Source organism: Panthera tigris, chromosome B2 (assembly GCF_018350195.1).
Source record: "Panthera tigris isolate Pti1 chromosome B2, P.tigris_Pti1_mat1.1, whole genome shotgun sequence".
In the NCBI taxonomy this organism is placed as follows: Eukaryota; Metazoa; Chordata; class Mammalia; order Carnivora; family Felidae; genus Panthera; species Panthera tigris.
Window position 1 is genome coordinate 122,862,204 of NC_056664.1, and position 26,611 is coordinate 122,888,814.

General features: G+C 40.2%; 1 protein-coding gene and 1 pseudogene across 1 annotated transcript; both read right to left on the reverse strand.

The window, feature by feature from the left end:
- Positions 1-2,592: 2,592 nt before the first annotated feature.
- On the reverse strand, positions 2,593-25,146 carry IL22RA2 (interleukin 22 receptor subunit alpha 2). The gene is made up of 5 exons (XM_007096385.3): positions 24,872-25,146; positions 19,091-19,226; positions 16,329-16,507; positions 3,814-3,983; positions 2,593-2,789 (listed from the first exon to the last, which is right to left on the reverse strand). Exons 1-5 carry the CDS (start codon positions 25,083-25,085, stop codon positions 2,640-2,642), a joined length of 849 nt encoding a protein of 282 aa, XP_007096447.2. The 5' UTR covers positions 25,086-25,146; the 3' UTR covers positions 2,593-2,639.
- On the reverse strand, positions 5,196-5,349 carry LOC122238971 (annotated as a pseudogene).
- Positions 25,147-26,611: the final 1,465 nt, after the last annotated feature.

Genomic DNA, 26,611 nt, shown 5'->3' on the forward strand with positions numbered 1-26,611 from the left:
CTTGGCTTTAAAAAATTTGACACTTTGGGGGCATTGGGGTCAAGCTTCCTCCCCCTGGATCACCCTCATTCTGTAGAGATCAAATTTGGTTGTTCAGTCTGGGCAACACCAAGCACTGAGTTTTGTAGTCAGTTCTGTTACTGTTTAGAGACAGAGGCCCACTTTCCTTTCAGGGGCATGTGGTCCCAACCAGCACGATAAAATAGACAAAAGAAAATCCACTGAAACAATGAAAAAATATTCTCTTCTCTTCTCCAAGTTCACTTATGTCCCTGGGTAAATGGCAGATAAGTAAAGGGAATCACAGAGTCTGGTGTGAGAATTTCCGTGGTTACAATTCTAAAAGACTTGTCTAGACTTCATTCTAAATCAGCTCTTTAAGTCATAAGGTTGTTTTGTTGCTGTCGTTGTTGTTGATTTTGGTTCTGGGTTTTTGATTTATTTGTTTTTTGCCTTGAAAACATTGGGTCTTCTGTTACAAAATAAATTTCTGAATTTTTTCTTGAAAATCAAGATACCATACAAATTATAGAGACTAGCCTTAGAAGCAACTTGGAGATGGAATTTTCCAACTAGTGACAGTTTGCCAATACCCGTATAGACTTAGATCTTTCCAGTGGATACATACCTTCCAACCATGCATGACAAATAGGTGCTATATTGGTGCTGCTCTGAGAGCAGATGGCTACCCACCAGCTGCCCAGCTGTCCCATTAGATCTTCTGGCCCCCACTGCTCTCTTGTCCTAAAGACCAATACTTGCCCTTCCATATACTGACTGACATTACAGAAAAAAAAAAAAGTCCTGAAGTTCAACAGAGCAAAACTGACATTTTAAAAAAGGTATTTTAACTAGAAAACTAAAGGGATATCTGTATGTACCAAATCCCAGAGGAAGTTCTAGAGGGTCTGATAAAAAGCGCTTAAGCTACGGAGTAGATAGATGTGGTCTCTTGACCTTATCAAATCACAACCTCTCAGAGGTTCGCCTATAAGGTGAGTGACCATCTATTTCATGATAATCATGACTGCCTTGTGGGCAAGTGTGAGGGCTAAAGATACAGTGTGGACTGCAAATGTGGACAGACTGAAGCCTGGACCTGCTGAGGGATGTGCCTGGAGAAATGACCATCCCTTCATCCAGTTTTATGGTTAGTTCTTGGTATTGGGCTGAGATTGTCTCTAGATCTGTGCTCAAATTCATTTTGACCATATGGGAGAGCAATGAAACTAATTCTCTAGCTCCTATTCTGTCTCTTATTCTCTCCCTCCATGCAATTCTGGCAATTTTTAATCCACCTATTATTGTGTGCAATTGTATATAACCCGAAGCAATTACTGTATTGTTATCATGTTTAGGAGCAGTTTTCATCAGGAACTGTACAAATATTCTATGATATGTATCTCTTCACAAGAAAGACAGCCTTAAACACACATACAAGACTGAACCCAAAGTGGAGAAGGCAGCTTTTTGTTGCCTAACCTGAGCGTTAGGCCAGACCTTTGCTCAGGGGGCGGTGGAGCTTCTGGGAGGTCACTGGTGGGTTTTCTTTGGCCCTATAATCTCCACTCACACCAGTCCCTCTTCCAAGTAAACCTACCACCCACTGTATGCTTTCAGCTTCAAGCCAACTTCTCTACCTGGTCCCCAACCACCCTCCATACCCCCCCACTCAAACTGTCATTCATAACATCCTTGTGCAGAGAGAAGGCGATGGTGCCACCAGCAAGGACCCTTTGCCAGGAGGGTTGAGTGGTAACTGTGGTATAAATTGGAGTCAAAATTTCTTTTCACTTTGTTGCTGAAAGGTATTTACTTGATTTTGAGAATAAGGATGAATAATTTTAGGGCGATATTAAGAAACAAAACAAAACAAACACAGAAAAGAAACCTTTAATGTGAGTATGTATTAAATGAGGGAAATTGTATTGCATAGGATTCCTTTGGTATTTAGATGTTATTGTCAATATTAATCTAGATACTAATCCAGAGATCATGAGAAGTCTTTTTTTCAAATGCTATTTGTATTTACATAGAATAGAAGTTGAAAGAAAATATTGGCTCATTAAGTGGAAATATTTTATAACAGAAAATGAATGTATGAAAAAGTACATTCATATAAAATAGGAAATGCATGGAAAATATTCATTCATGTAAAAGTTCCATTTATGTAAAAATTGGCATATCTATGTCAAGTGAACTGTCTCAATAGCGAGTGAAAAAGGATTGCTTCAAGATTGCTTTTGTCTGTAGCACTCTCTTAAAAAAAATTAATCCAACTCTCTTTTGTTAAATGTCTACTATTACCTTGTCTCTTAAATGTTTATTCAGCTGTCTTAGAACAATGCAGGCTGTGGTTGGGATGTTACATTCAGAGACAAAGTTCCGCATTCCGAGAGGACTTTATTCTTTGCCTCCTCTTTAAATTCTAATGTTTTGAGCCATGTTGCTTAAATTAGTTTACCAGTAAAATGGAAAGGAAGAAAGAATGGGTAAACAAAGAGTTCCCCAAGGTGTAATTAATGGTGAACACCGCCTCAAGAAAATATAAGCACAACTTTCAGTGAGATCCTTCAAACATGAGCCATCCCGCTCTCAGAGAGTTTTGATTTCCATATTGTGGAGCACTCCAGAACCCTTCAAGGAAGTTCCACACATTTCTCTTCACTTCTCCGACTTCTTTTGTCCAGCATGGGCTGGTACGTTTCAGCCACTACACAGTAAGCAGTGTGAGGTGCCAGAACTCCAATTTCAACAACTCTGTGAGCTCCTTCATATACCTTTTGTTCCTGTACATAAGGGGAAAAGTGAGATGACAAATGGCTTTCAGTTAGTCACTGATTTGCTCTATTATTAAGAAGTTGTCCACGGTCTCGGTAGTGGTTGGATTATAGGGTTTCTTCCCAGACACATCCTCTTTCTCTAGAGTCCTAGTTCAGAGCCTGATAAAGGGACAGGTCATGGCTGTGTACATGCGACATAAGGGCTGTTGACTGGCTGACTCAATGGCCAGAATCCCTTTTCCAAGAATTTATGCTGTGCAGTGAGGAAAATGGAGGAGACTTGGAGACCACTGTAGACATGCAACATGGCCAGAGACACGGATTGGGGTCCTTTAAGACTCTCTTCTCTATCCGTCCTTCCCTGTCCCTTCGAAGCCCGGCAGCACTTTATTTCCTGTTCCTTCCTGTCCCTAAGATCACTTGTTTATTGGGAGTTTTATTAAGCTCCTCCCTTCCCCCTCCCCTTTTCTATTTGAACCAGTTTGAGTGAGTTTCTGTTCCTTACAACCATGGGAACCTTGTCTTAGATAGACACCAAAAAGGAACATTCAATTAACTATCAAACAAGATAAAGGCACAGATGGTGGATTAAAATACTATAACAAAATTGGCCTAAATATATAATGCTGTGATCCAAAAGCCACTTAAAGAGTGTGTAAAATCCATAAAAATTAGTATTTGTGGTCATCAAAAGGAATTAAATATTGTTAACACCAATCTTTATATATGCACCAATCTTTAGATAGTCACTTTAATTTCTCCAGATTAACTAGGCAGGATGAAGTGGAGACCAGCTGAGCAAAAGCACACACACACACACACACACACACACACACACACACACATCTGATGGTGATGCCAGTCACAAATTGCTTATCAATGAGGGTGGAAGTAAGAAGGAATTGAAAAAAAAAAGGTAAAGAAAAGTAAAAGGAATTGAGTGGCAAAAGAATGGACATACTTTAGAGCTAAAATGTTACTTAAATGAACAAAAGAAAAATACCAAACTTACCTATTCACCTGAACTTACCTTTCCTATTGAATTGTTAATTATAAAGACTCGATATACTAGCTCATAGTAATTTTCTATTGATACATTTTTTCCTTTTTGGTCTCTATATGGTAAACCTGGAGCATGAAGAATCACCAACAAAGATCCATTGACTTGAGTTATATTCATGACTGGAGGATCAATTTTCGCTGGAGAAAGAATGGGAAAATTTGACAAATCATTAAAATAATGTAATATTTCACATGGACACATTATACATAATAACAAGTCACTACTAAGTTCAGAGATCTGGCAAAAATCATTATGAAGAGATACTCTGACACCTAAAATATGAATGTCTGAGAATTCTCTTTAAAGATAATTTTTTATTTGCAAAGACTGGTACCTCCTGATTCAGCTTTAAGAGGACATTTATCAATCATTTCCCCAACTCATAGTGATTGTTTTGTAAAATGAGGTGTAAAAAGTTATTTGGGTGGAGATTTCAAATATTTTGTAGGTTCTTAAAGATGCGAAATTTCAAAGCAGCGTTAAAACCATTTGAAGACTTGTTGTTATAAAATTAATTCAACAGGGTTATGTTATGTACTATGGAAGAGCATGGGAAGGATCCAGAGAGAGAATTTTCGGTCCTTGCATTTTGATATGATTAACCAGATCATTATGAACTAGGAAAGAAAATTGGATAAATTAACACTTTAATTTTCTTCAGATTAACTAATGGCAATTCTAGGAAGAATTAATTCTATGATGGATTTGTTGTTGTCTTCCTTTTTGGTATTCGTTACATATTTTCAGTTTGTAAATTCATATCTTCTATAATTCTTGAAAATCAACCATTCTTGGTAGATAAGAATGATGATAGCTAGACAGCTAGACAGCTAGACAGACAAGTGCATAAAGAGCTATATATGCTTTTCTTCTGGAATTTCAGTTCAACACCTGTTAGAATTTCTTACTTGATTCTCTATATATCTTAACTTTGGTTTTTCCATCTGTTTTCCTCAGCAGAGTATTCTGAATGGCTTTTTCAGACCTGTCTTCCAATCCACCAATTTACTATTTGGCCATGTCTGAACTGTATCAATGATTTTTTTTTCATTTTGATGAGCTCTGGGTCTTTTTCAATCTATCTGGTCCTAAAAAATAATATTTTGCCTTTGATTATGCTTTTATTTTCTCTGTTATATCTTTAAACTTATTTATTTTGCTATATGCTTCCACGATTATAAGTACTTGAAGTGCTAGTAAGGTAGATGACTGTTTCTTCCAAACTTGCTTATATTGATCTACTCCCTTGTGTTTTTGTTGTTGAGCACATGTTTAAAGTTGATACTTTCTTTTTTCACTGCTTTGGTTTGGATTTTTTAATCTAATTTAGCTTAATTTTTTTTTTAAATCGGGGACAGTGCGAAATTCCCCACGAACAGAAATTGCGCAGCTGAGTTCCCCTGCTTGAGGAAATTGCAGGTGTCAGAAAGACCTGAGTGCTTTGGATGACCTCTGCCTTGAGAGAACCATGTGATCGTGGTATTTCCTCTGCCATGTAAGTATGAATTTTTAAATTAAAAAAAAATTAATGTCTATTTATTTATTTTGAGAAAGAGAGAGAGAGAGAGAGAGCACAGCAGGGGAGGGGCAGAGAGAGAGACACACACACACAGAATCCGAAGCAGGCTCCAGGCTCTGAGCTGTCAGCACAGAGCCCGATGTGGGGCTCGAACCCACAAACCATGAGATCATGACTTGAGCCAAAGTTGGACACTCAACCAACTAAGCCACCCAGACATCCCTGAATTTTTAAATTTTAAATAAACTTTCATTAGCCTATAAGATAGATACTGACAAATAAGTAAATCATATGGCTCAACAAATCTTTACAAATAAACACTCCTGAATAGCCATCATCCAGATTAAGAAACATTACTGGCACCCTAGAAACCTCCTTCATGTTTTCTCCAATTACTTAACCCCAGAAGATAACTACAATTGTACTGATTTCTATGACTGCATATATCAGTTTTTGAAATCATGCAATATACACTTTTTTGTGACTGGTTTCTTTCTCTCTCTATATATATATCTAGATCTAGGTCTATAGAGAGATATAGATATAGATAGATATAGGTATATAGATATATAGTTATATAGATATATAGATATAGTAATAGGTATGCATATAGATATAGGTAGATACAGACACAGATACTTAAATTACGGGCTGAATTGTGTCCCCTGCAAATTCATAGGATGAAGTCCTAAGCCCCCTGTACCTCGGAATATGACCCTGTTTGGAGACAGGGACTTGGAAGCGGTTAATTAAAGTACAATGAAGCCATATTGACTTCATGGGTGGTATTGGTGGGCTTTACTCCAATACGACTGGTGTCCTTACAGGAAGACACGGACATGCGTGAGCACAGAGGGATGACCATGTGAGGACACAGAGAGAAAGCCAAGCCAAGGAAGACAGGCCTTAGAAGAAACCAAACCTGCTGATACTTTGGTCTTGGACTTCTGGCTGAACTGTGGGGAAACAAATTTTTGTTGTGTCAGCCAGGGAATCTATGGTATTCCGTGACAGCCCTACCAAACTAACGTATATATTATGTAGTATATATATACTAATCAATATTGTTGCCATGTATCAAGAGTTCATTCTTTTGATTGCTATGTAGTATTTTTTTTAAAATGTTGATTCATTTCTGAGTGAGAGAGCATGAGCAGGGGAGGGGCAGAGAGAGAGGAAGACAGAGGATCCGAAGCAGGCTCTGTGCTGACAGCAGAAAGCCTGGTGTGGGGCTCAAACTCACGAACAGCAAGATCATGACCTGAACTGAAGTCGGACAGTCAACTGACTGAGCCACACAGGGGCCCCTATGTAGTATTTAATTATATGTATATCACAATTTATCTATTCATAGGCTTAGGTTGTTTTATGTAGGTTTAGCTTTTATAGATATTTCCATGCTTCAGGAGACCCACCAATTTATATTCCCTTTAGTGGCATATGAAAGTTCCCATTGTTTACATTCTAACATTTGGCATTATTATTTTTAAAAAATTAATTTGGGCTATTCTGGGAAGTGTGTTTCATTGTGTTCCTTGTGTTTTTAAGTTGCATTTCCCTGACGACTAATGGAGTTTCACATGTTTATTGGCCATTTGGATGTCCTCTTCTGAGAACAGCTGTTCCAGTCTTTTGCCCATTTTTTTAAATTGGTTTCCTCGTCTTCTTCTAATTAATTCGTAAGAGTTCTTTGTACATTCTGAGCACAGTTCTTTGTCAAATATAGCACTGTGAATATCTTCTCTCTGAGATTTGTGTTTTCATTATTTTAATGGTACGTTTTGATAAACAGAAGTTCTTAATTTTCGTGTAGTTCAATTTATCAGTTATTTCCTTCATCAGCAGCACTTTTTGGGGATCTGGCTATGCCAAAGCCATGAAAATATTCTCCCATGTTATCTTACAGAATAGGAGGCAGCAAATATTCTCTGTAAAGGGCCAGATAATAAATACCTCAGGCTTTCGGGCCGCATGTGTCTGTTGTAACTGCTCAACTTCGCCATGGCTTGCAGTGCAAAAATAGTCACAGGCAAAATGTAAATGAATGGGTGTGACTATGTTACAATAAAACTTTATTTACAAAATTAGAAGCAGGCAATTTGGCTCACAAGCTGTAGTTGCTAAGTTTTATTGTTTTCGTCCAGCCAGACTCGGTTTTGTAAATGGGTGACGTAGGGGAACAAGACTTATTATTTTTCCAACTGATCTAATCTTGTTTAGACCATAGTGATGCCACTGAACTAAACTATGAACATAAATCAAATGATCGTATATGTGGGTTGTGTTGCTTCTCAGCACTGTATTTGGTTTTGTGTCTGCAGGGTATCCCTGTGGCACCATCAACCTGGTACAATCTCAAGATGGTGTTTTCTGAAACTCAAAAGTTCGATATATTCGAATCTCAAGACTTTATGAATTTAGGAAAACACCTGACTGCTGACAGAGTGGAGACTAAAACACACACCCTCCTTTGTTTCCTCTCTTTCTCAGAAGGGCTCTCCCTAGTCTGTTCTTTTATCTATAGGAGCTCTTCGAGGGTCTAAGATTTTATGAGGGTACTAGTTGTAACTCCCCACCTTGTGTAGACCTACAGCCTTGTCTCCTGCCCCAGGGGTGGGGGCTGTTACCACTTAGGGCCTAGCTCCCAAGTCTGGGAAAATGCCCTCAAGGACAGCAAGCCTTCCCTTTGTTTACCCTCTGGTTTCCCTTCTGGTTCCAGTTACTTTGCTTTGGAGGCCCAGGAGATTTCCTTTATTTTCTTTTATGTTCTTCTGTAGAGTTAAAAAAAAAAGGTTATGTTTTATCCAGACTTTCTAAGCATTTTAGAAGAGGACAGTTTCTACCATCACAAACCCCCACCCTATCCCATTTACTCTGAAACCAAAAGTTGTTAATTCACTTTCCAATTGTCGGAAATTTTGCCTAATTGTTTTGAAGGTGAAGGATTTCCCCCTTTTTTACACTTTAATTTTGTGAAGTGGTTGATATTTAATCCTGTTTGTGATTTCCTTGCTCCAAATTTGAGTGATAAGTTACCGTAGACCCCTTGTCTGTCTCTTGCAAGGTGAGAAGAGTTACTGCTTTCTGTAGGCTAGTTTAATGTATGTTTAATGTTCTCCTGGATAAAAAACATATTTCTAACATTCTTGTCACATATCTAACACCAAGAAAAAAAAAACCAAAAAAAAAAAAAAAAATCCAGTCCTCTTTTTAAAATGTGACTCAGAGTTTAGACTTACTTCAATTGGTAGACATTAGTTAAAGATGAATACTGGCAAGGTTAAATACTACTGTGTATTTTCTTTCTCACTAATGTATTTATACATAAACTGATAATCCTTGCCCCTTCTGGCCCAAGCTGTTATTATGAAGAATTTTCTTTTAATCATATGCATGCAGAACCTGTCCTTTGAATGTATGCGTTCATTATCTTAAATTTTTATTGTTTAATGTGATATTTAACCTTAAATACAGGTGAAGTATATATTTCCAGTGTTGGCCTAGAATTCCAGTGAGCCCGGCTGCAGATATCACAGGAGCTCCTACTGTGTGGTCCATGATGCTGAGCTTTGTAACTGAGTGACCATTCTTGACCCATGCACTGAATTGTGATTTTGTTGCAATGGACAATTTAAGATTACTTTATCTCCCAAGACCAATTCATTCGACTGCTCTCTCCTTGAAGCATTAGCTTCCCGGAGCATTCACAAATATAATGGACTCACTGGTTTCCTCCTACTTTGTACTCAGGCATCCTTTAGATACCTGGACTTATTCAACACTCCTCAATACTTTCTGCCTAGACAATCCTATCAAGGCCCATTGTACTACATGCAAATGGCTCACAAGTTTGTGTCTAATAGAGTCCTGGATCTGTATAGCTATTTCCCTTAGATATCTGAAAAGCATGTTAAAGTCAACATATTCAAAACTGACTTATGGTCTCCATTATTCTCCATCCCATCAAACTGGTCTTTTCCCATCAGTGGCATCCAAAAATATCTCAGTGATTCATCCGGTTATGCAAGCCAGAAGCTTGGAAGTCATCTTTGACATGTACCTTCTTCCTTACTTCTTTATGCAACCCATCTCCAGGCCCTGCCAATTTTTCCTACCGAATGTCCCTTCAATGATAAATTTTCTATAGTCCTTTCCATTATTCTAATTTAAGCCAAATCCTGTCTCTTACAGGCCAGTACAGGAACTCACTAACTCACTTCCCTGTATCCAGTCTCTTCCTTTTCTGATCTGTACTTCCCAAATACAGCCAAATTGATCTTTCCAATACACAAATCTGATCACATCATCCCCTGATTAAAATCACTTTATATCTTTCTGGAGGATGCTATAACTTCGTAATAGAAAATTCTCATTCCTGGTCTATCTCTCCAGTCCCATCTTATTTCACAGCCCCTCTGCCTGCCCCTCATCACCATGCAGCTGTCTTTCAGTCTCTTGTACCTGTCATGCTTCCTCCTGCTAGAGGGCCTTTGCCAATGCTATTCCCTTTGCCTGGACTTGTCCACCTTTTCTTATCTAGTTAACTTCTATTCATCTTTAGATACAAGCTCAAGTGCCATTTCCCCAGACATGCTTTTCCTGACATCCCTGATCATGTCCCTCCTTGACTAGGCTCTCATAGCACCGTGGGTCTGTTTTGTGCCACCTGTCATTGGTATCATTTTATGTTTATTTGTATTATTATCTTATTAAAGTCTGTCTTCCCCGTTGAACAGGAATCTCTATGAAGAAAGAAACTTCTTTGTGTCTTCTGTGCTTGCTATTTTCTCCCCAGGACCTAGTACAATGCCCAGAACGTAGGAAGTGCTTTATAAATACTTGCTGAATGCATGCATAAAGTCATTCAGCCATTACTGAATGATTTTTAAGTCATTCCATTAGAAACTCAGATCTATTCCAAAACTCCACAACTATTTTCAATCCAAGAAAATATGGCTTTAGATAAGACTAAAATCATATTGAGCCTCAAATGCTGCTTTAACTTAAGTTTTTTTTTAATGTTGCGTTGTCCCTAGATAGATACCAGGAGTCAGAACCCCTTAACCTAAAGCAACACCCTGTTGTTCAGAAATGGATCTCACATTAAGTCAGTGCATCCAGTTGATTCATTAGGCCTGTATCATAGACTCTAGGAACATGCTGTTCTATTATCCCTAACAACATGCTTTTAAAAACATTTTTTTCAGAAAGCCTCAGGACCTGTGGCAAGAGAGGCAAACAAAGCTGGAGGTAAGGAAACAGGCAAGTGAGCAGGGCTCTTCCTGTCTCTTCAACAAGAGTAGCTCCAGTTTTGACTATGTGATGCACTGCTTTCTTACTCTTCTTCTTAAGTGGTCTTGGAAGAAGGTTTTTGTTGTTTTTTAGAGGTTTGTTCCTTCCTGGGGCAGTCATACAGAAAGAACACAAAACCTCCTTAATGCAACACTATCTCAATTTAGATAGAATTGAGTCAAAACTTCAGCTCATCTCAGCCAACATCTTTGGCTAATCTTACCAACTAGCCTAACGGATCACACTCAAGAAAGCTTTGTTTGAGAAATAAATTTGAAGTTGACCCCATCTGTAGGTTTGAATATAGTAATAAAACTACTCTGAAAATTCCCCTCAGTGCTGTGTATCAGCCTAGGTGTGCAGTCTCCTTTCCTCCACCAGAGAATTGCTGAATTGAATTGGGCTTCACTCTCAAGTTATTCCAAGAAATACTGTACTGGAGGCCATGGGTAGTTTACCCAATTGCCATTCTATTCTCTTACCGGTTGAAGATTTGCAAAACTAAAGATGTCTTTTTCTAAATTCAATTCCATCTAGCATTCTGGACATGATCTAATTAGTTTGGATTTAATTGGACATTACACTAGTTAGGTCATTAGGGTGAGATTTGGAAGCAAAGATTCTACCAGTTTTATGATAAATCTTTCATCCTTTCCCAGAGGGTAATTGTGAATTGAAGAAAGGTAAGTATGTATAGACTCTGGCCAGTAATGGGACCCTGGTTCTCAGTTGATGATAATTTCTGGGGACTCAGAATACCTCTTATAGTGCATTCTTATAGAGGTCAGGCAATGAAAGTAAATTTAATAAGATGTACACCACAACTGACAGAATTCATTTCCATTCTGGTTCCCTGATCTGTGGCATGGAAGTTATGATGGGATGAAAGGCCAAGTGGAAGCCAATGGAATTTCTCTTTTGAACAAAATTTGTCCATCAAAAACACCTTGAAAAATGCCGGGGCAGTGAAATGTGTCACTTCCCCCACTTAAGTCATTTATTTGAATTGTACCCTCCTCTCCCCAAACCATGGATCTTAAATAATTAAAGGGATAATTGTACATGTACTCAGGTGATGACCACGGTGTAATTGCTATTCAGTTACAGTGTCTCTGTTCTGGAGCCAATCAATAGAGCTATTGTTTGGGGAATTTTTTCCTCCTTTTGTCCAATAATTAGAAAGCATCAGAACAATTTCTTTTCACTTGGCTTTCATTGTCATCTGGATCTTTATCACATAGAGTCTACAGAGTCTTTGATATTTTTACCACGGGATATCATGACACTGATTGAACTTGGTATGCCTAGAGTTCTAGGCACTATAGATGCTTGAGTAAGAAACATGTTATAGAAACATGTTGGAGTAAGAAATATGTTGGAGCTATATTTCCTCTGGCGTTTGTTGAGACATTTCCTCTCAAGTGAAAGACAAGCTATTTCACTTTGCATCCCCTACTGCTAAGAAAGGTCCACTGGGTTTGTTGGGCCTCTATGCATTTTGTAGGAAACACATACCGTATTTAGATGTGCTACCCATTTGCAAAGTAACCCATAAGATTTTCAGCTTTGAGAAGGACCCAGACTAAATGACAGACTTCTCAACTAGTTCATGTTGCAAACAAGCTACTCTACCACTTGTCTTTTATGATCCAGAAAATCCAACAATCTTCAAAGTATCTGTGACAGATCAGGATGCTATTTAGAGACTGTGGCAATTCTAAGTCCCTGGATGTTTTGGAACAAAGTCATACCCACTTTAGGAAACAACTATGTTTCTTTTGAAAAAAGCTCCAGATTTCCTTGTTCCTGAACCCTGATAGAAAATGAATGCTTGAATCAAGGGATATCAAGGAGCCATGTGGTCTGAGTTTCCTATCATAAACTGGATGTCCTCTGATACAGAAACTCATAAAATGCACAAAAACATGCCAACACTAAGTGGAAACAGATTATAGGAGTCTAGCCTCTAGCAGGTCTTAACATCAAATTAATTCACAAAAGTAGGTGGTTTATCCTCTCAGCACAACTATACATACTGTCTTATCACTTCTTCCTCCTTTATAGTTATGGCATCTTGAGGAGTCCCCTATGACTGGTTAAGAAGAAAAAAAAGAAGCCTGTTTCCCAGAAGGTTCTGCATGACATGATGGCACTGGCCAGAAGTGGACTGCTACAACATTATATACACTCAGTTGGTGGCAGGAGGTCTGGGTAAGAGGTATATGGAGGGACCCTGAAGCAAGTATTTCTGTGTCCATGTGAATGCAAAGCAAAATACACCTACCAAAAGGAAGCTTTCAAAACTAGGTGGATATGAAATTGCAAGGGACCCAGAATAGCCAAAACAATCTTGAAAAAAGAAGAACAAAGTAGGAGGGCTCACACTTTTCAATCGCAAAGTTTGTTCCCAAGCAACAGTAATTAAGGCAGTGTGGTACTGGCACAAGGATAGATGTATAGATCATTGGGATCAAAGTGAGAACTTAAAAATAAACCCACAGGTCTATGATTAACTTTTTTTCACCAAGAGCACCAAGATCATTTGGAGGGAAAAGAATAGTCTTTTCAACAAATGACACTAGAACAACTGGATAGCCATTTATAAAAGAAGGAAGGTGGACCTTTACCTCACACCATATATAAAAATGAACTCGATGGAAAAAGATCAAAATGTAAGAGCTAAATCTATAAAACTCTTTTAAAAACTTCAGATAAACCTCCACAGCCTTAGATTTGGCAAGAGATTGGTAGATATTGCACCAAGAGCACAAGCAACAGGGAAAAAATAGATTGACCTCATAAAAATTAAAAAAATTTGTGTTTCAAATCACTCCACCAAGAAAGTGGAAAGACAAACCATAGAATGGGAGAAAATATTTGAAAATCATATATCTGACTAAGGACTAGTATCCATAATATATTAAGAGCTCTTACAACTCAATAATAAAAAGACAAATAATCTAATTTAACAATGAGCAAAGGAGCTAAATAGCTAATTCTCCAAGAGACGTTTGCAAACAGCCAATATGCACATGAAGAGATACTCAACACCATTAATCATCAGGGCAATGCAAATCAAAACCACACGAGATACGACTTCATACCCACTAAGACAGCTATAATCAAAAGGTTAGGTAAGTGTTGCTAAGGACGTGAAGAAATCATAACCCTCATACACCGCTGATGGGAATGTAAAATGGTGCAGCTGCTTTGGAAAATAGTCTGGCAGTTCCTCAAAGGATTAAACCAAAGTCACTATGAGATCTAGGGATTCTACTCCTACGTATATACCTACAAGAAATAAAATCATTTGTTTACACACGAACTTGTATACGAGTGTTCATAGAAACACTATCATAGCCAAAATGGAAAAACAATTCAGATGTCTATCAGCTGAGCAAACTGTGACATATTCATATACTAGAACACTATTCAGCCACAAAAAGAAGTGAAGTGCTGATACACGCTACAACACGAATGAACCTTAAAAACATTATGCTGGGTGAAAGTGGCCTGCCATGAAAGACCACATATTATATGATTCCACTCACGTGAATTGTCCAGAACTGAGAACTCTATAGATATAGAAAGTAGATTAGTCATTGCCTTGGCCTAAGGGACTGGAGAAATGAGAGAATAGGATGGCGATAGCCGAAGAGTGGGGCATTTCTTTCTGAGGTGATGAAAATGTTCTAAAATGGACTATAGGTGATGGTTGTAATGTCTGTGAATATACTAAAAACCGCTGAATTGTACACATGATATAGGGAACGTAAGGGGTGCCAATTATATCTCAATAAAGTTGTTTTAAAAACTCCAGGTGGAGGCAGTGAAAACTTATTTCCCCAGTGTCTCATACTTGCTCCATAGGCTCATGAGCAAAATGGTTCTGTGAAAGGAATGGAGACTTTATATAGATTCAAAAATATGGACTTCCCTTTTCAAAGCTGGATTGACACCACTGAATAGAAGAGGACCAGTGCTGAACCCCTAGTATAGTTCACTTTATATAGTAGATATATATATATATATATATATATATATATATATATATATATATTTCATCCCTTCCAACAGGGAGGGGAAAAGAGACAGGGGAATAGACACTTTTCTGATTATAGATTTGTCTTCTCTGCGTCAACGCTTTTATCAGCAGCCCCCCTGACCACCCACCATGAATGTAATGGATGCCTTATTCATGAGCATAGTACCTGACGAGACGTTGTTTATGACGGAAGAACTAAGTCAATGTGGAAGAGGTGAAGTTACTCTCATACCCACAGGAGTATTTGACCTTCTGATATATCCCATCACTTAGAAACCCCTGGTTTTATGGGAAGGTGAAGTGGCTAATTGAAAACTCAGTTTGAGAGCACCTTGTGAAGTTGAACATGAGCTGGTATATGCTCTAATCTTGTGACCAATATATGGTGCTATTTCTTCCGTAGACAGCACTCACCAGTCTAGGATATAAGTGGAAATGGGAGGGGCAATTCTTGCTGTTAAACATGATGAGCAACTCATGAAATGGCTTGTTTCCAAGCCATTCTAATCACACTTGATTAGAACAACAATGGTTTCAAAAAATTGGAAATTGAGACCGCCTCCTCTTTGGAGCTCTTTATGCCATTTAGGCACCACGGAGAAAATGAGATCCTGTGTTGTCTAGGGCAATTGGTTCTGACTCTCCAGGGGAAGCAGAGTTGCTATATACACAACAGGGTCAGGTAGAAGTCTGCTTAGTGTCCCCCTGGGATGCCTCTTAGAACTCCTACTTTCAGTGATAAAAATTAATGTAAAATTATGTTCAACTAATATGGTAAAGATTAAAAAGACTTAAACTCCTCAAGAGTGAAGAGCTGAGGTGCTACCTGGAAAGAAAGCAAATGTTGAGTTAATAATGAGAGAAGTTATAAATATTAACTAGAGCTACATGACTAGTCGCAGTTTTAAGGACTGTTGTAGATATCCATATTTTCTTTCTTGTTTTGTTATGCATGTTTTTGTACATGTAAATTAAGTGCTTTCCTTTTACTCTTTCCCTTTTGTTCACTATTTTATATAAGGTCGGTTGGTCATGGTTTCTTATAACTTATATTTTAGATTATATTATTCTAGGACTATGACTGAGAAAAAGAGTATATGTCATTGAGGAATGGATACAAGAACAAGCTTTTGGTCTTCCCTTTGGGGAGATGACTAAAAGTCTTAATTTCGTCAACAGAGAATCCTCCTGAAGAGTATTTTCAAGAACTTATTCCCCATGCTCAGAAAAGGACTAGACTTCTTTCTTAGTGCCTAAAACTTTTTTGTCCTAGCAGGTAACAATTGGGTAGCAGGCTAGACTGTGAGCTCTGCAGTCAGATGCCATAGAATGTGAATCCTGACTTGGGTTGTACAGGCCATGAGACCTGGCCACCTACTGGAGCCTCTGTGCCTTGGTTTTGTGGGCTATAAAATAAAGATAGTAAAAGCCATCTTTGGGGGTTGTTCTGAGAATTAGATCAAATGAGATGATGGTGTAGACCTCAGTAAAAGTCATCTTCTAGGGTTGTTCTGAGAAATAGGTCAAATGAGATGATGGTGTAGACCTCAGCAAAGCACAGGGCCTGCTCTATGGGGCTCCTTGGGGTCAGGAAGAGCAAATGTAAAGGAACTCCATGGAACTCACTTTCCCACCAGGGAGTGAAGCGCTGCGTCATGGTCCAGCCTGAGCGGATCCCAGCTGAGATGGTCCTCACCCTTCCATAGTAAGGTTCCTGTATATCTGATGTTTCATTGGTAAGGTCACAAAAGGATTCGAGAATACCCCAACAGTCCTCTTTATTTTTCCATTGTCTCTGTCCATACCTATAGAAGGAAAAGACAAAGATCTGAGGTTTTGTTTTTTTTTTTCTTCCCATTGAAGGAGTCATCCATTTTTTTCAGTCTATGAATGTTTTAAATGGGTTGAGATTTGTCCTCCAACATCAGCACCCCTGTGAAAGCTTATGGCTACTCTCATCAAGCATCTTTTACAAATATTTTATTCTTATTAATCCAAGTGTTATCTTGCTGAAAGAAAAACTCCACACAGACACCTTCTGTATCCCTAGCAAAGGGGTTTCGGGGTTTTTAATACTTAGTGAAGTTATTCTTCTAGTATATGAACCAACTTCCACTTTTGAGTACTAGCTTCCCACATCCTTAATGCTTCTGAGGTTTCAACCCTGTGGTTTTCTTCGCTTCTCAGCAGCCTGCTGTTGAGTAACGTGGCCGATTCTGAGAAGTCGCTACCACTTTTTATCTCAGGTGTTGCTTACCCAACACATCTGGTCGCTATTTTTGTTGAAAATGGGGCAGGGGTTAATAGTGAGGAAATCCTGTAATTAGGAACTAGGTGTGAAGGAGGGGAGCCCATGATAGAAAGGTCTGAGTCAAAGAAACAGGTTGACTCAGCCCAAGACTATGGGACGATGTAACAGCAACAGGGAAGATTAAAGCTTCCCTTCCTTTTCTGTCACAAATCAGAAAAGACACAGGAAGACGATGGTGGAAACAGAGTGGAAATTAGAAGCTGGGTGAAAGTCTTCCCAAAACGTTTGCTTTGAAGACTTGAAATCTAGCTTTCTGGCCATATAATGAGGAATACTTCTGGCCTCTATACTCTGTAAACTATATAATGGCAACAGTAGCATTTTATCAAAGGACACCATTAGAGCAAAACCAGTGACATCAATTGATACAGTTTGATGTCTTTTGTTACTTATTGTTGAGACATTGTCTTTGCTAGCTACATTTAGTTGTTGTGGTTGGCTTCTCTTCTAACGTGGTAGCTCATTTTTTGTCCTATCCCAAATGGGACGTATATTAACAGTAGACCCACATGGATGGAATAGTACCATGAGCTTTCACCAAGTGAAAGATCTCAAAAATATAAATCTGCATTGTGCTCTTGAAAATACGATATAGAGAGGAATGGATCCAGGCATTCTGGATCTCATACAAGTTTGGGAGTATTCATTAAGAAAAAAAAAATTACAAATATAAAATTCTCCCATGGGATCTTAAAGTTTAATCTTCACTAGTTTCATGGTAAAACAACTTCTAATCCAATTTTAACACTGGACCATAAACAGGCCCTATTTATACCGCCTAAGGGGGAAGTATACAAAAAATCCCTATATTCTATATGCTGGAGTATCTCCAAGTATGCACAAATCTGTTTTTAGCATGGAACAGTTTTTATTGGAAAGATGCATAAATTTTACAGCTGCTACACAAAATATGTTGAGAAAAGCAGCAGTATTTAGAGACTGAGAAACTTCTGGAAATAGTTCTTACGAGGTTAGCAAGAGGTTAATTAATGGGAAGATCTGACCTCAAGCCTACCCCCATGCTCGAGAGACATGGAATAAAAATGATGGAATAAAAAGTGCGATGTTGGTCCACAGCTACATCTGATGTTCTGAATTTCTAAGAAAAAACTCATGGGAGCAAAAGTGCAATATCTCCTGTCTCAGTATCTCTCATCCAGCATCTTAAACTGTGAAAGAGAAGGAGGAGGCTCGGAAAACCCCAACAAGTGTATGAGTGGGAAAACCCGCCACTTGCAAATCAGGAGCTTGTGTGTCCAAGGCCTGGATCCAGGGAAGGAATTGATTGTATCTGATGTTTTTTTTTTGTTTTAATTTTTTTTAAACTTTATTTATTTTTGAGAGAGAGAGAGAGAGAGAGAGAGAGAATGAGACAGCGTGTGAGCAGGGGAGGAGCAGAGAGAGAGAGGGAGACACAGAATCTGAAGCAGGCTCCAGGCTCCGAGCTGTCAGCACAGAGCCCGACACGGGGCTGGAACTCGCGATCTGCGAGATCATGACCTGAGCCACCCAGGCGCCCCTATTGTATCTGAGTTTTGATAACGATCCACCAGAAACATCCTGAAGAGCCCAGAGAGGAGCATGCAGCAGCACGCTCTGGTTTGTGTTCGTGCTTACAGGAGCCATTCGTTTCTGAAAAGAATTTTCTAAGTTTTCAAAAATGGCTTTTCAATTACAAAATATATTGTGTACACTCATGTCCATGTGTCCCACAGCTTGTTCACCAATTATCAATAGCATCAAGTTAGTTGAGTGCCTGCTATGGGCTAAACAATGTGCGTCCAACATTCACTAGATAAATATGTACCGAGAGGCCACTATGTGCTGGGCTCCGTCGTGAAGCCAAAGGCTCGGCCTGTAAGATCTCGGCGCTGGGTCTCCGAGGGATGAAGCGTCTCCCCAACAGACTCACATCATCATGCATGTTGTGTCCCCAAGGAGACGCGGCCCTCCTGTCCCCACCTCTGCTTCTCAACCTCTCTGAAACTGAGAAAAAGATCCTAACGCTCCACTGCATTCTCAAACATGAAATTCTAGTGACCATCTCCATCAGCTGGAGGAAACGCTGATTACTTACATTTTATACTGTACGAAATAGATACTGCTGTTGCTGGTACAAGCCCTCCCAGGCTGCCAGTGCAAAATGTTGTGGAAATTTCGAGACTGAAAATGTACTCGCCGAGGCATCAGGGATTCATGGGCTGACTGGGTTTCTGGAATAAAAAGAGAAGGAAAAACATTGAACACGGATGCAGGCACGATTGTTATTAGCACTACTTTTCAGTGTAATACCGGCCTCAGGATCTCCTAAAATAGTTGCTCTAAGTGCACATGGTGGAGGTGAAACCTAGAAGCCGGCATTTTGGATCTTGAATGTGACGATTTTTATGCACACTAAAGTTTCAGAAAAACTGTGTTCCTGACTACACAAACGTAAGGGATATCCTCCCACCCCATTCCCAAGCTCCAGAGGAAGTAAATGGCGGCGAAGAAAATATTGTCCTCAGGTCCTTCCATGATGGCAAAGGAATATAATGACCAAGATGAAAAGCGCCACTCCAAGGCCACTCACCCACCTTCCTTATTATTGTATTGTATTGTATTGTATTGTATTGTATTGTATTGTATTTTTTAAATATCATTTATTGCCAAATTGGCTACCATACAATGTGTAAAGTGTGCTCTTGGTTTTTGGGGCAGATTCCCATGGTTCATCACTTACATACAACACCTAGTGCTCATCCCAACAAGTGCCCTCCTCAATGCCCATCACCCATTTTCCCCTCCCCCCCACACTCCCATCCACCCTCAGTTTGTTCTCTGTATTTAAGAGTCTCTTATGGTTTGCCTCCCTCTCTCTCCATTTGTAACTATTTTTTCCCCTTCCCTTCTCCCATGGGAACCAAACCTTCCCCCTTCTGTTAAGTTTCTCAAGATCCACATATGAGTGAAAACATATGGTACCTGTCTTTGTCTGACTGACTTATTTCACTTAGCAGAATACTCTTCAGTTCCATCCATGCTGCTGCAAATGGCATGATTTCATTCTTTCTCATTGCCAGGTAGTATTCCATTGTATACATAAACCACATCTTCTTTATCCATTCATCAGTTGATGGACATTTGGGCTCTTTCCATAATTTGGCTATTGTTGAAAGTGCTGCTAGAAACATTGGGATACATGTGCCCCTATGAATCAGCACTCCTGCATCCTTGGGATAAATTCCCAGTAGTGCTATTGCTGGGTTGTAAGATAGTTCTATTTTCAATTTTTTTGAGGAACCTCCACACTGTTTTCCAGAGCAGGTGCACCAGTTTGCATTCCCACCAGCAGTGCAAGGGGTTCCCGTTTCTCCACATCCTTTCCAGCATCTGTTTTTTCCAGAGTTGTTAATTTTAGCCACTCTGACCCGTGTGAGATAGTATCTCAGTGTGGTTTGATTTGTATTTCCCTGATGAGGAGTGATGTTGAGCATCTTTTCATGTGTCTGTTGGTCATCTGGATGTCTTCTTTGGAAAAGTGTCTAATCGTGTCTTCTGCCCATTTCTTCACTGGATTATTCGTTTTTCAGGTGTTGAGTTTGGTAAGTTCTTTATAGATTTTGGATACTAACACTTTATCCGATACGTCATTTGCAGATACCTTTTCTCATTCTGTCGGTTGCCTTTTAGTTTTGCTGATTATTTCCTTCACCGTGCAGAAACTTTTTATCTTGATGAGATCCCAAAATCTCATTTTTGCCTTTAATTCCCTTGACTTCTGAGATATGTCGAGCAAAAAATTACTGTGGCTGAGGTCAAAGAGGTTGTTGCCTGCTTTCTCCTCTAGGGTTTTGATAGTTTCCTGTTTCACATTTAGGCTTTTCATCCATTTTGAGTTTATTTTTGTGTATGGTGTAAGAAAGTGGCCCAGTTTCATTCTTCTGCATGTTGCTGTCCAGTTCTCCCAGCACCATTTGCTAAAAAGACTGTGTTTTTTTTGCCCACTGAATACTCTTTCCTGCTTTGTCAAAGATTAATTGTCCATACATTTGTGGGTACAATTCTGAGTTCTCTATTCTATTCCATTGGTCTACGTGTCTGTTTTTGTGCCAATACCATACTGTCTTGATGATTACAGCTTTGTAGTAGAGGTTAAAGTCTGGGATTCTGATGCCTCCTGTTTTGGTTTTCTTTTTCAATATTACTTTGGCTATTTGGGGTCTTTTGTGGTTCCATACAAATCTTCTAGCTTTGAGAAGAATGCCGGTGCAATTTTGATTGGGATTGCATTGAATATGTAGATTGCTTTGGGTAGTATTGACATTTTAACAATATTTATTCTCCCAATCCACGAGCATGGAATGTGTTTCCATTTCTTTGTGTCTTCTTCAATTTCCTTCACAAATTTTCTATAGTTTTCGGCATACAGATCTTTTACATCTTTGGTTAGGCTTATTCCTAGGTATTTTATGATTCTTGGTGCAATTGTAAATGGGATCGATTTCTTGATTTCTCTTTCTGTTGCTTCATTATTGGTGTATGGAAATGCAACTGATTTCTGTACATGGATTTTGTACCCTGTGACTTTGCTGAATTCATGTATCAGTTCCAACAACCTTTTGGTGGAGTCTTTCGGGTTTTCCATGTAGAGTATCATGTTGTCTGCGAAAAGTGAAAGTTTGACTTCTTCTTTGTCAACTTTGATGCTTTTTATTTCCTTTTGTTGCCTGATTGCTGATGCTAGAACTTCCAACACTATGTTAAACAACAGTGGTGAGACTGGACATCCCTGTCGTGTTCCTGATCTTAAGGGGAAAGCTCTCAGTTTTTCCCCATTGAGGATGATATCAGCTGTGGGCTTTTCATCTATGGCTTTTACACTGTTTAAGTGTGTTCCTTTTATCCTGACTTTCTTGAGGGTTTTTTTTAAGGAATCACCCACCTTCCTGGGAGCCATTATGTTATGGCTACACTGAGACAAAATCTGGCCTGGGACCATTTTTGACCCTAGGAACTCAGCCCAGAACTCGGTTTCTCCTTCCTCAGGTTCTTTCTCAGTCTCTGGGTCTTGCCTCATTGGCCTCTAACCTCTACCAGGTGACCTGGCTTTATTTCAGATAGATGAGCCTTTGCCGCCCCAGTCCTAAATGGCTGCACTTATCAGTTTGCATCTTGGCTCCAAGAACCCAAGCATAATTGCTGAGATGAACCTGTCTGTGCTATCAAGGGAGACTGCCCAAGACCCTGTTGTGTTCTGAAAAGAGTCTTGGCAATAATTGTGGCAGGAGAGGGGATAATTGTGTATTGGCGTGGCTTGTGCTTTCCTCCACAACTGATTGAATGAGTGACCCAATCTCACCTGCATTCAGTCCTATGGAAGCAAGGGATCTTGACAAAATTTTGTTCTAGAGTCTGCAGGAAACTAGAATATGTCACTAAAATATGCCTCTTTGACATAAAAAATATTGTGAGCTGAAGGCAATTAAGAAGCAGCAAACACAGGAAAACTCTCTCCCTTGTCTGCCTAAAGGCAAGATACAAATTCTCTTTTTACTGGAGATGGACTTATCAGCCCAGAACGGCACCACGGGAGTCTGCAAACAAACCTTCTTCCATTAATTTCCTCCCATATATTTCCCTTACCACAGTCTGCCACCCTTGGAAGCCTACAACTGCTTTCCTGTGTCCTGTCATGTCCCTGCAAAGGTATTGTTCTTCGTCAAAGATGCTAGATAAGTTGAAATGCTATTGAGTTACTCTTTGCTTATGTTCCTCCCTCATGATGGGCGCTGCACGTGTTAATAAACAATTTGTTTTTCTCTTGTTAATCTGTCTTTTCATTAAGGAGTCCCAGCTCAAAGCCTAAGATGGGCAGACTTGAAGTTTTGCCTCCCAACAAGTGCAAATTTCCTGATCAGGGATAGGAAGTCCAGCAGAAGGAGAGGACGTCGGGAAATATATCCTGCTCTTTTCCCTGGGTCCATCTTCCACCCCTCACCCCTCCAGGGCGGCCTCCTGACTCCTGCTTCCCCCTGCTTTGTGTGGTCCCGCCCGAGGGTCCCTGCACTGGCCCTTGCTCTCCCCGCATGCGTCATTTCTTTACCTCCTTCAAGTGTTTGCTTAAAAATCACTGAGATGTCAGAACATACTTCTGAGCCCTGAGCCCTTGATCTCAGCTCTGAACATTTAAGATTTGTTACAGTCTAATAAAGGAGGCTATTTCCTTACGTATTTGTTTTTACCAACCAAATACTGCTATTTGGTTTGTTTGCTTTTATTTTTCTTTTTTGGAACTCCTCCAGTGCATCAAATGCTGGTGTGTTCATGGTAAGAGTCTACGGCCAGCGTTGATTTTTCTCATGGGCATCACTACCGGATCAATCCTGTATAGCACATAAGCATTCCAGAAGTCTCAGGACACGATGCACACAATTTCCTAGAGGCTGCGCCTAGGGCTGATCTGCCACCCCGAGGAGTGTCGGCTCAATGCCCTTTATGTCCTCCGTCTCTGGATCTCTTTTCTCACTTTTATACCACCACCTCCGCCACCACCAACAATAATAGCAAATCTCAGTGCCGGGCACCGAGCGCTTGTACCTGCATTAACTCACATAACCTGCCCAGCTCTTCTCTGAGAGAGGTACTCTTGCGGTCTGCCTCTTCCAGACAAAATCGGTGAGGCTGATTTTTGTACCTAAGCATCTGGCTGCAGGGCCTGCCTGTCACCCACCACAGACACCAAAAGCAGAGCCTCCCTCAGGAGAGAGAAGTTAATGGTGGGGGAAGAAAAAAACACTGCACTGAGAGCCTGAGGATATTCTTTCTCCTCCTCTTTCCCTCCTCCTCCTTCTGGCTGGCATTCACTGATCACTGGACATGTATGAACATCAAACGTTTATCAGGCACCGTGCTGGAAGCTTTATGTCTCATTTCGTATTCACAACCACCTAATAAGGTAGGCATTTTTAATACATGTTACAGATGGGGAAGCTGAGGCTTAAAGACTTTGTGGATCTTGCCCAAAGTTACAGGCCTGGTAACATGTAGAGCCAGAATCATTTTGGTAGTGCTTGAATTCCTGCCATATTTGGCTAAACCAGCCCTTGCTATTGCCGCAGACCAAAGGTACACTGTACTCAAATCCACACCTTTCTGAAAGAAGACGGATTGAATTGTTTTTATGTTACCAGCCACTGAGTATAGTCTTAGAACAGTTACTTGAACCATTTACACTGAGAGGTACCTGTTAATTGGGGGGGGAGGGGGGGGCGGTTTAATGGCCTTGATCAGAGGCGTCTTGGGGTAAGATGTTCTCTGCTCTTGAAAAGTCCTCTCTGAAAACCAACAGCAAATTCTTACACGTGGCTTATGGTCTCTATTCTGTGCCAGGCACTGTTCTAAGCACTCAGTATATATTAACTGATTTATTCCTCCCAGTGACTTACAACCCCCTTTCTACAGATGAGGAAGTTGAGGCACAAGGGGGCCAAGTCAATTGCCCCAGGTTTTCTAGATGGTAAACGACAGAGCTGGGATCCAGACTCCGGCAGTCTGGCTTAAGGGGCTGCTCATAATCACCATGCCATAGTGTCCCTTGAAGGCAAAGGAAGCGCTAAGGAGACAGAGACGTGGGTGTCCCTATGTCCTGGGTGAAGTTTCTTGAATGCCTCCTCTTTGGTAGCTACTTATTAAGGCCGCATGGCGTTAGTCAGGCTGCAGACAGAAGTTGACCCCCTGTCTGTTCTGATCATTTCATGACAGAAGAAAGCTGACATTTTTACAAAGCCCAGAGAAGCACCAGTGCCGTTTCTAACAGTCCCTTGAGCAGACTCGGAAGACAAAGCCGTGAACAATTAAAAAGAAATGAAGCACTTACCCACTACACCAGTCAGGAGGAAACTGATGAGGAAGCCTAGAAAGCAATGTTTAGGCGTCATGGTTGCAATGTGACCGGTCAGACAACCAGTGCTGCCCTCAATGAGAGCACAGCTCTGGACACAAGAGGAAACTGTAGAATCCTCATGCCGGACATCCCCTCGTGGGTTTAAGCGGTTCCTTGAAGGAACTACAATTTCATTTTTTAAATACATTATATTATGTATTATTTTAGGGTTCTTATAAAAGAATAAAAAACCACCAAAAGATATGTGCGCTAAGTCACTTCAGTGTGGCAGCTTGTTTTCGTTGGGACTGGGACTTAGTTAGCTTTGAAAAGCCGGAACACTGAGGATTGGCGGAATGGAGGGCAGGGTGGGGCAGAAATTGTGCAAGGCACTCAAAGGTGAGGGAATAAAACAAGTCGTGAGCCTTCAGGGAATCTAGCCTCGGGAGGCAGAGAAGCTGCCTGCCAGTCACCAGGACTTGGCTGACAGTGATTCCCGAGAATTGTACGTGGCAGGTGTAGCTATCTGGGCTCCTGGCAGTGGTTCGAGCTGGTAGGGTCTCTGGGAGATTGTTCCTTTTTCTCTCTTCTTGGAAGCTCTCTGACTAGCCTCCCTGGTACCTCATACCCTCCATACCCTCTGGCTCTCCACCGGGCTCCCTGCCCTACTGGTCAGTCTTCCCAGTCCATGATGGCCTTGGGCCCCACTCAACTCATGCTCTTTCTTTTCCATGCCCACCCTCCATTTCCAGCAAGCTGATAAAGATTTCGAGCTGTCAGACTAAATGTACCCTTAAAAGGTTGAGTGTGGAGAACAATCGTTCTGAGCTGCATTCTGTCTTTTTCCATATCTTCTTTGAAATCTGATCGAACTAGGTCATCTGTTCTTTGCCTATGATTCATTACACTCATTTTTCTCGCCTTTTTAACCACATGTTTTTAGAGGCACCGGAATTATACTGAAAGCCCATGAAGAAAATCATCTTTTTTTTTTTTTTAATTAGGATTTTTAGGTCAAAAGAGGAAATATCTTCTTAGTCTCTTTTAAGTTCTTGGAAGAACAGCCTCTTGAGTGACTACTAGGGAGGGTTGCTAAGCAGTTCTCATTCATTCAATAAATTGAACAAAGATTTGCTGCCTTATCACGTGCCAGGAATTATTCTCAGCAGCAAGGGTGTAGCAGCAATTCAGATAGGCATTACCCCTGCCTTCCAAATCCTACTCAAAGGGGAGTAGACGTAGCTGCCAGCAGTGTGGAGGGGTTTGTGAAGATATGCCAGATTTCCCAGCACCTCTGTGCTATGTCCCACTTCTGAAGCAGACCCCTTATCTCCTCCATGTGGAATTTCCATTGCTCTTAAGCAAACCGAGGCTTTCAAAGAAGAAACATGCAACCAACCTCAGGCCCCCTTTGCACCGTCTTGCTGCTCCTTGTCACAACTCCAGGGCTCTCAGCAGTACCTACTTACTCACCCACGTTACCCAGCAAGCTCTAGACTTCGCATTAACCTTGGTTTTTAAGTAGGGGGGCGGGGCGAAAACCTGTGTTTGCACTACTGATGTTCAATACCTTCAACACCAATTAGCTCTTGTTTGGAAACAACCCAATCGTTCCAAATTCTAGCTAAGAAAACAAGAAACTATTTTAATTCAAGGTTTAATGAGTGCAGCAGAGAATAAAATTGGGGTTTGTACTGGTTTACTGACTTTGTAGAACAAATAAGGGGCAATTAG

Bases quoted from the DNA above. Each gene is read 5' to 3' on its own strand.
- IL22RA2 (XM_007096385.3), bottom strand. From the start codon at position 25,085: ATGTATTTAAAAAATGAAATTGTAGTTCCTTCAAGGAACCGCTTAAAC. The intron at 19,227-24,871 runs GTAAGTGCTTCA...TTTTTATTCCAG, and splicing joins CCTCCTGACTGGTGTAGTGG to AAACCCAGTCAGCCCATGAA. The intron at 3,984-16,328 runs GTGAGTTCCATG...TTCTTTCTCCAG, and splicing joins CTTCACTCCCTGGTGGGAAA to CGAAAATTGATCCTCCAGTC.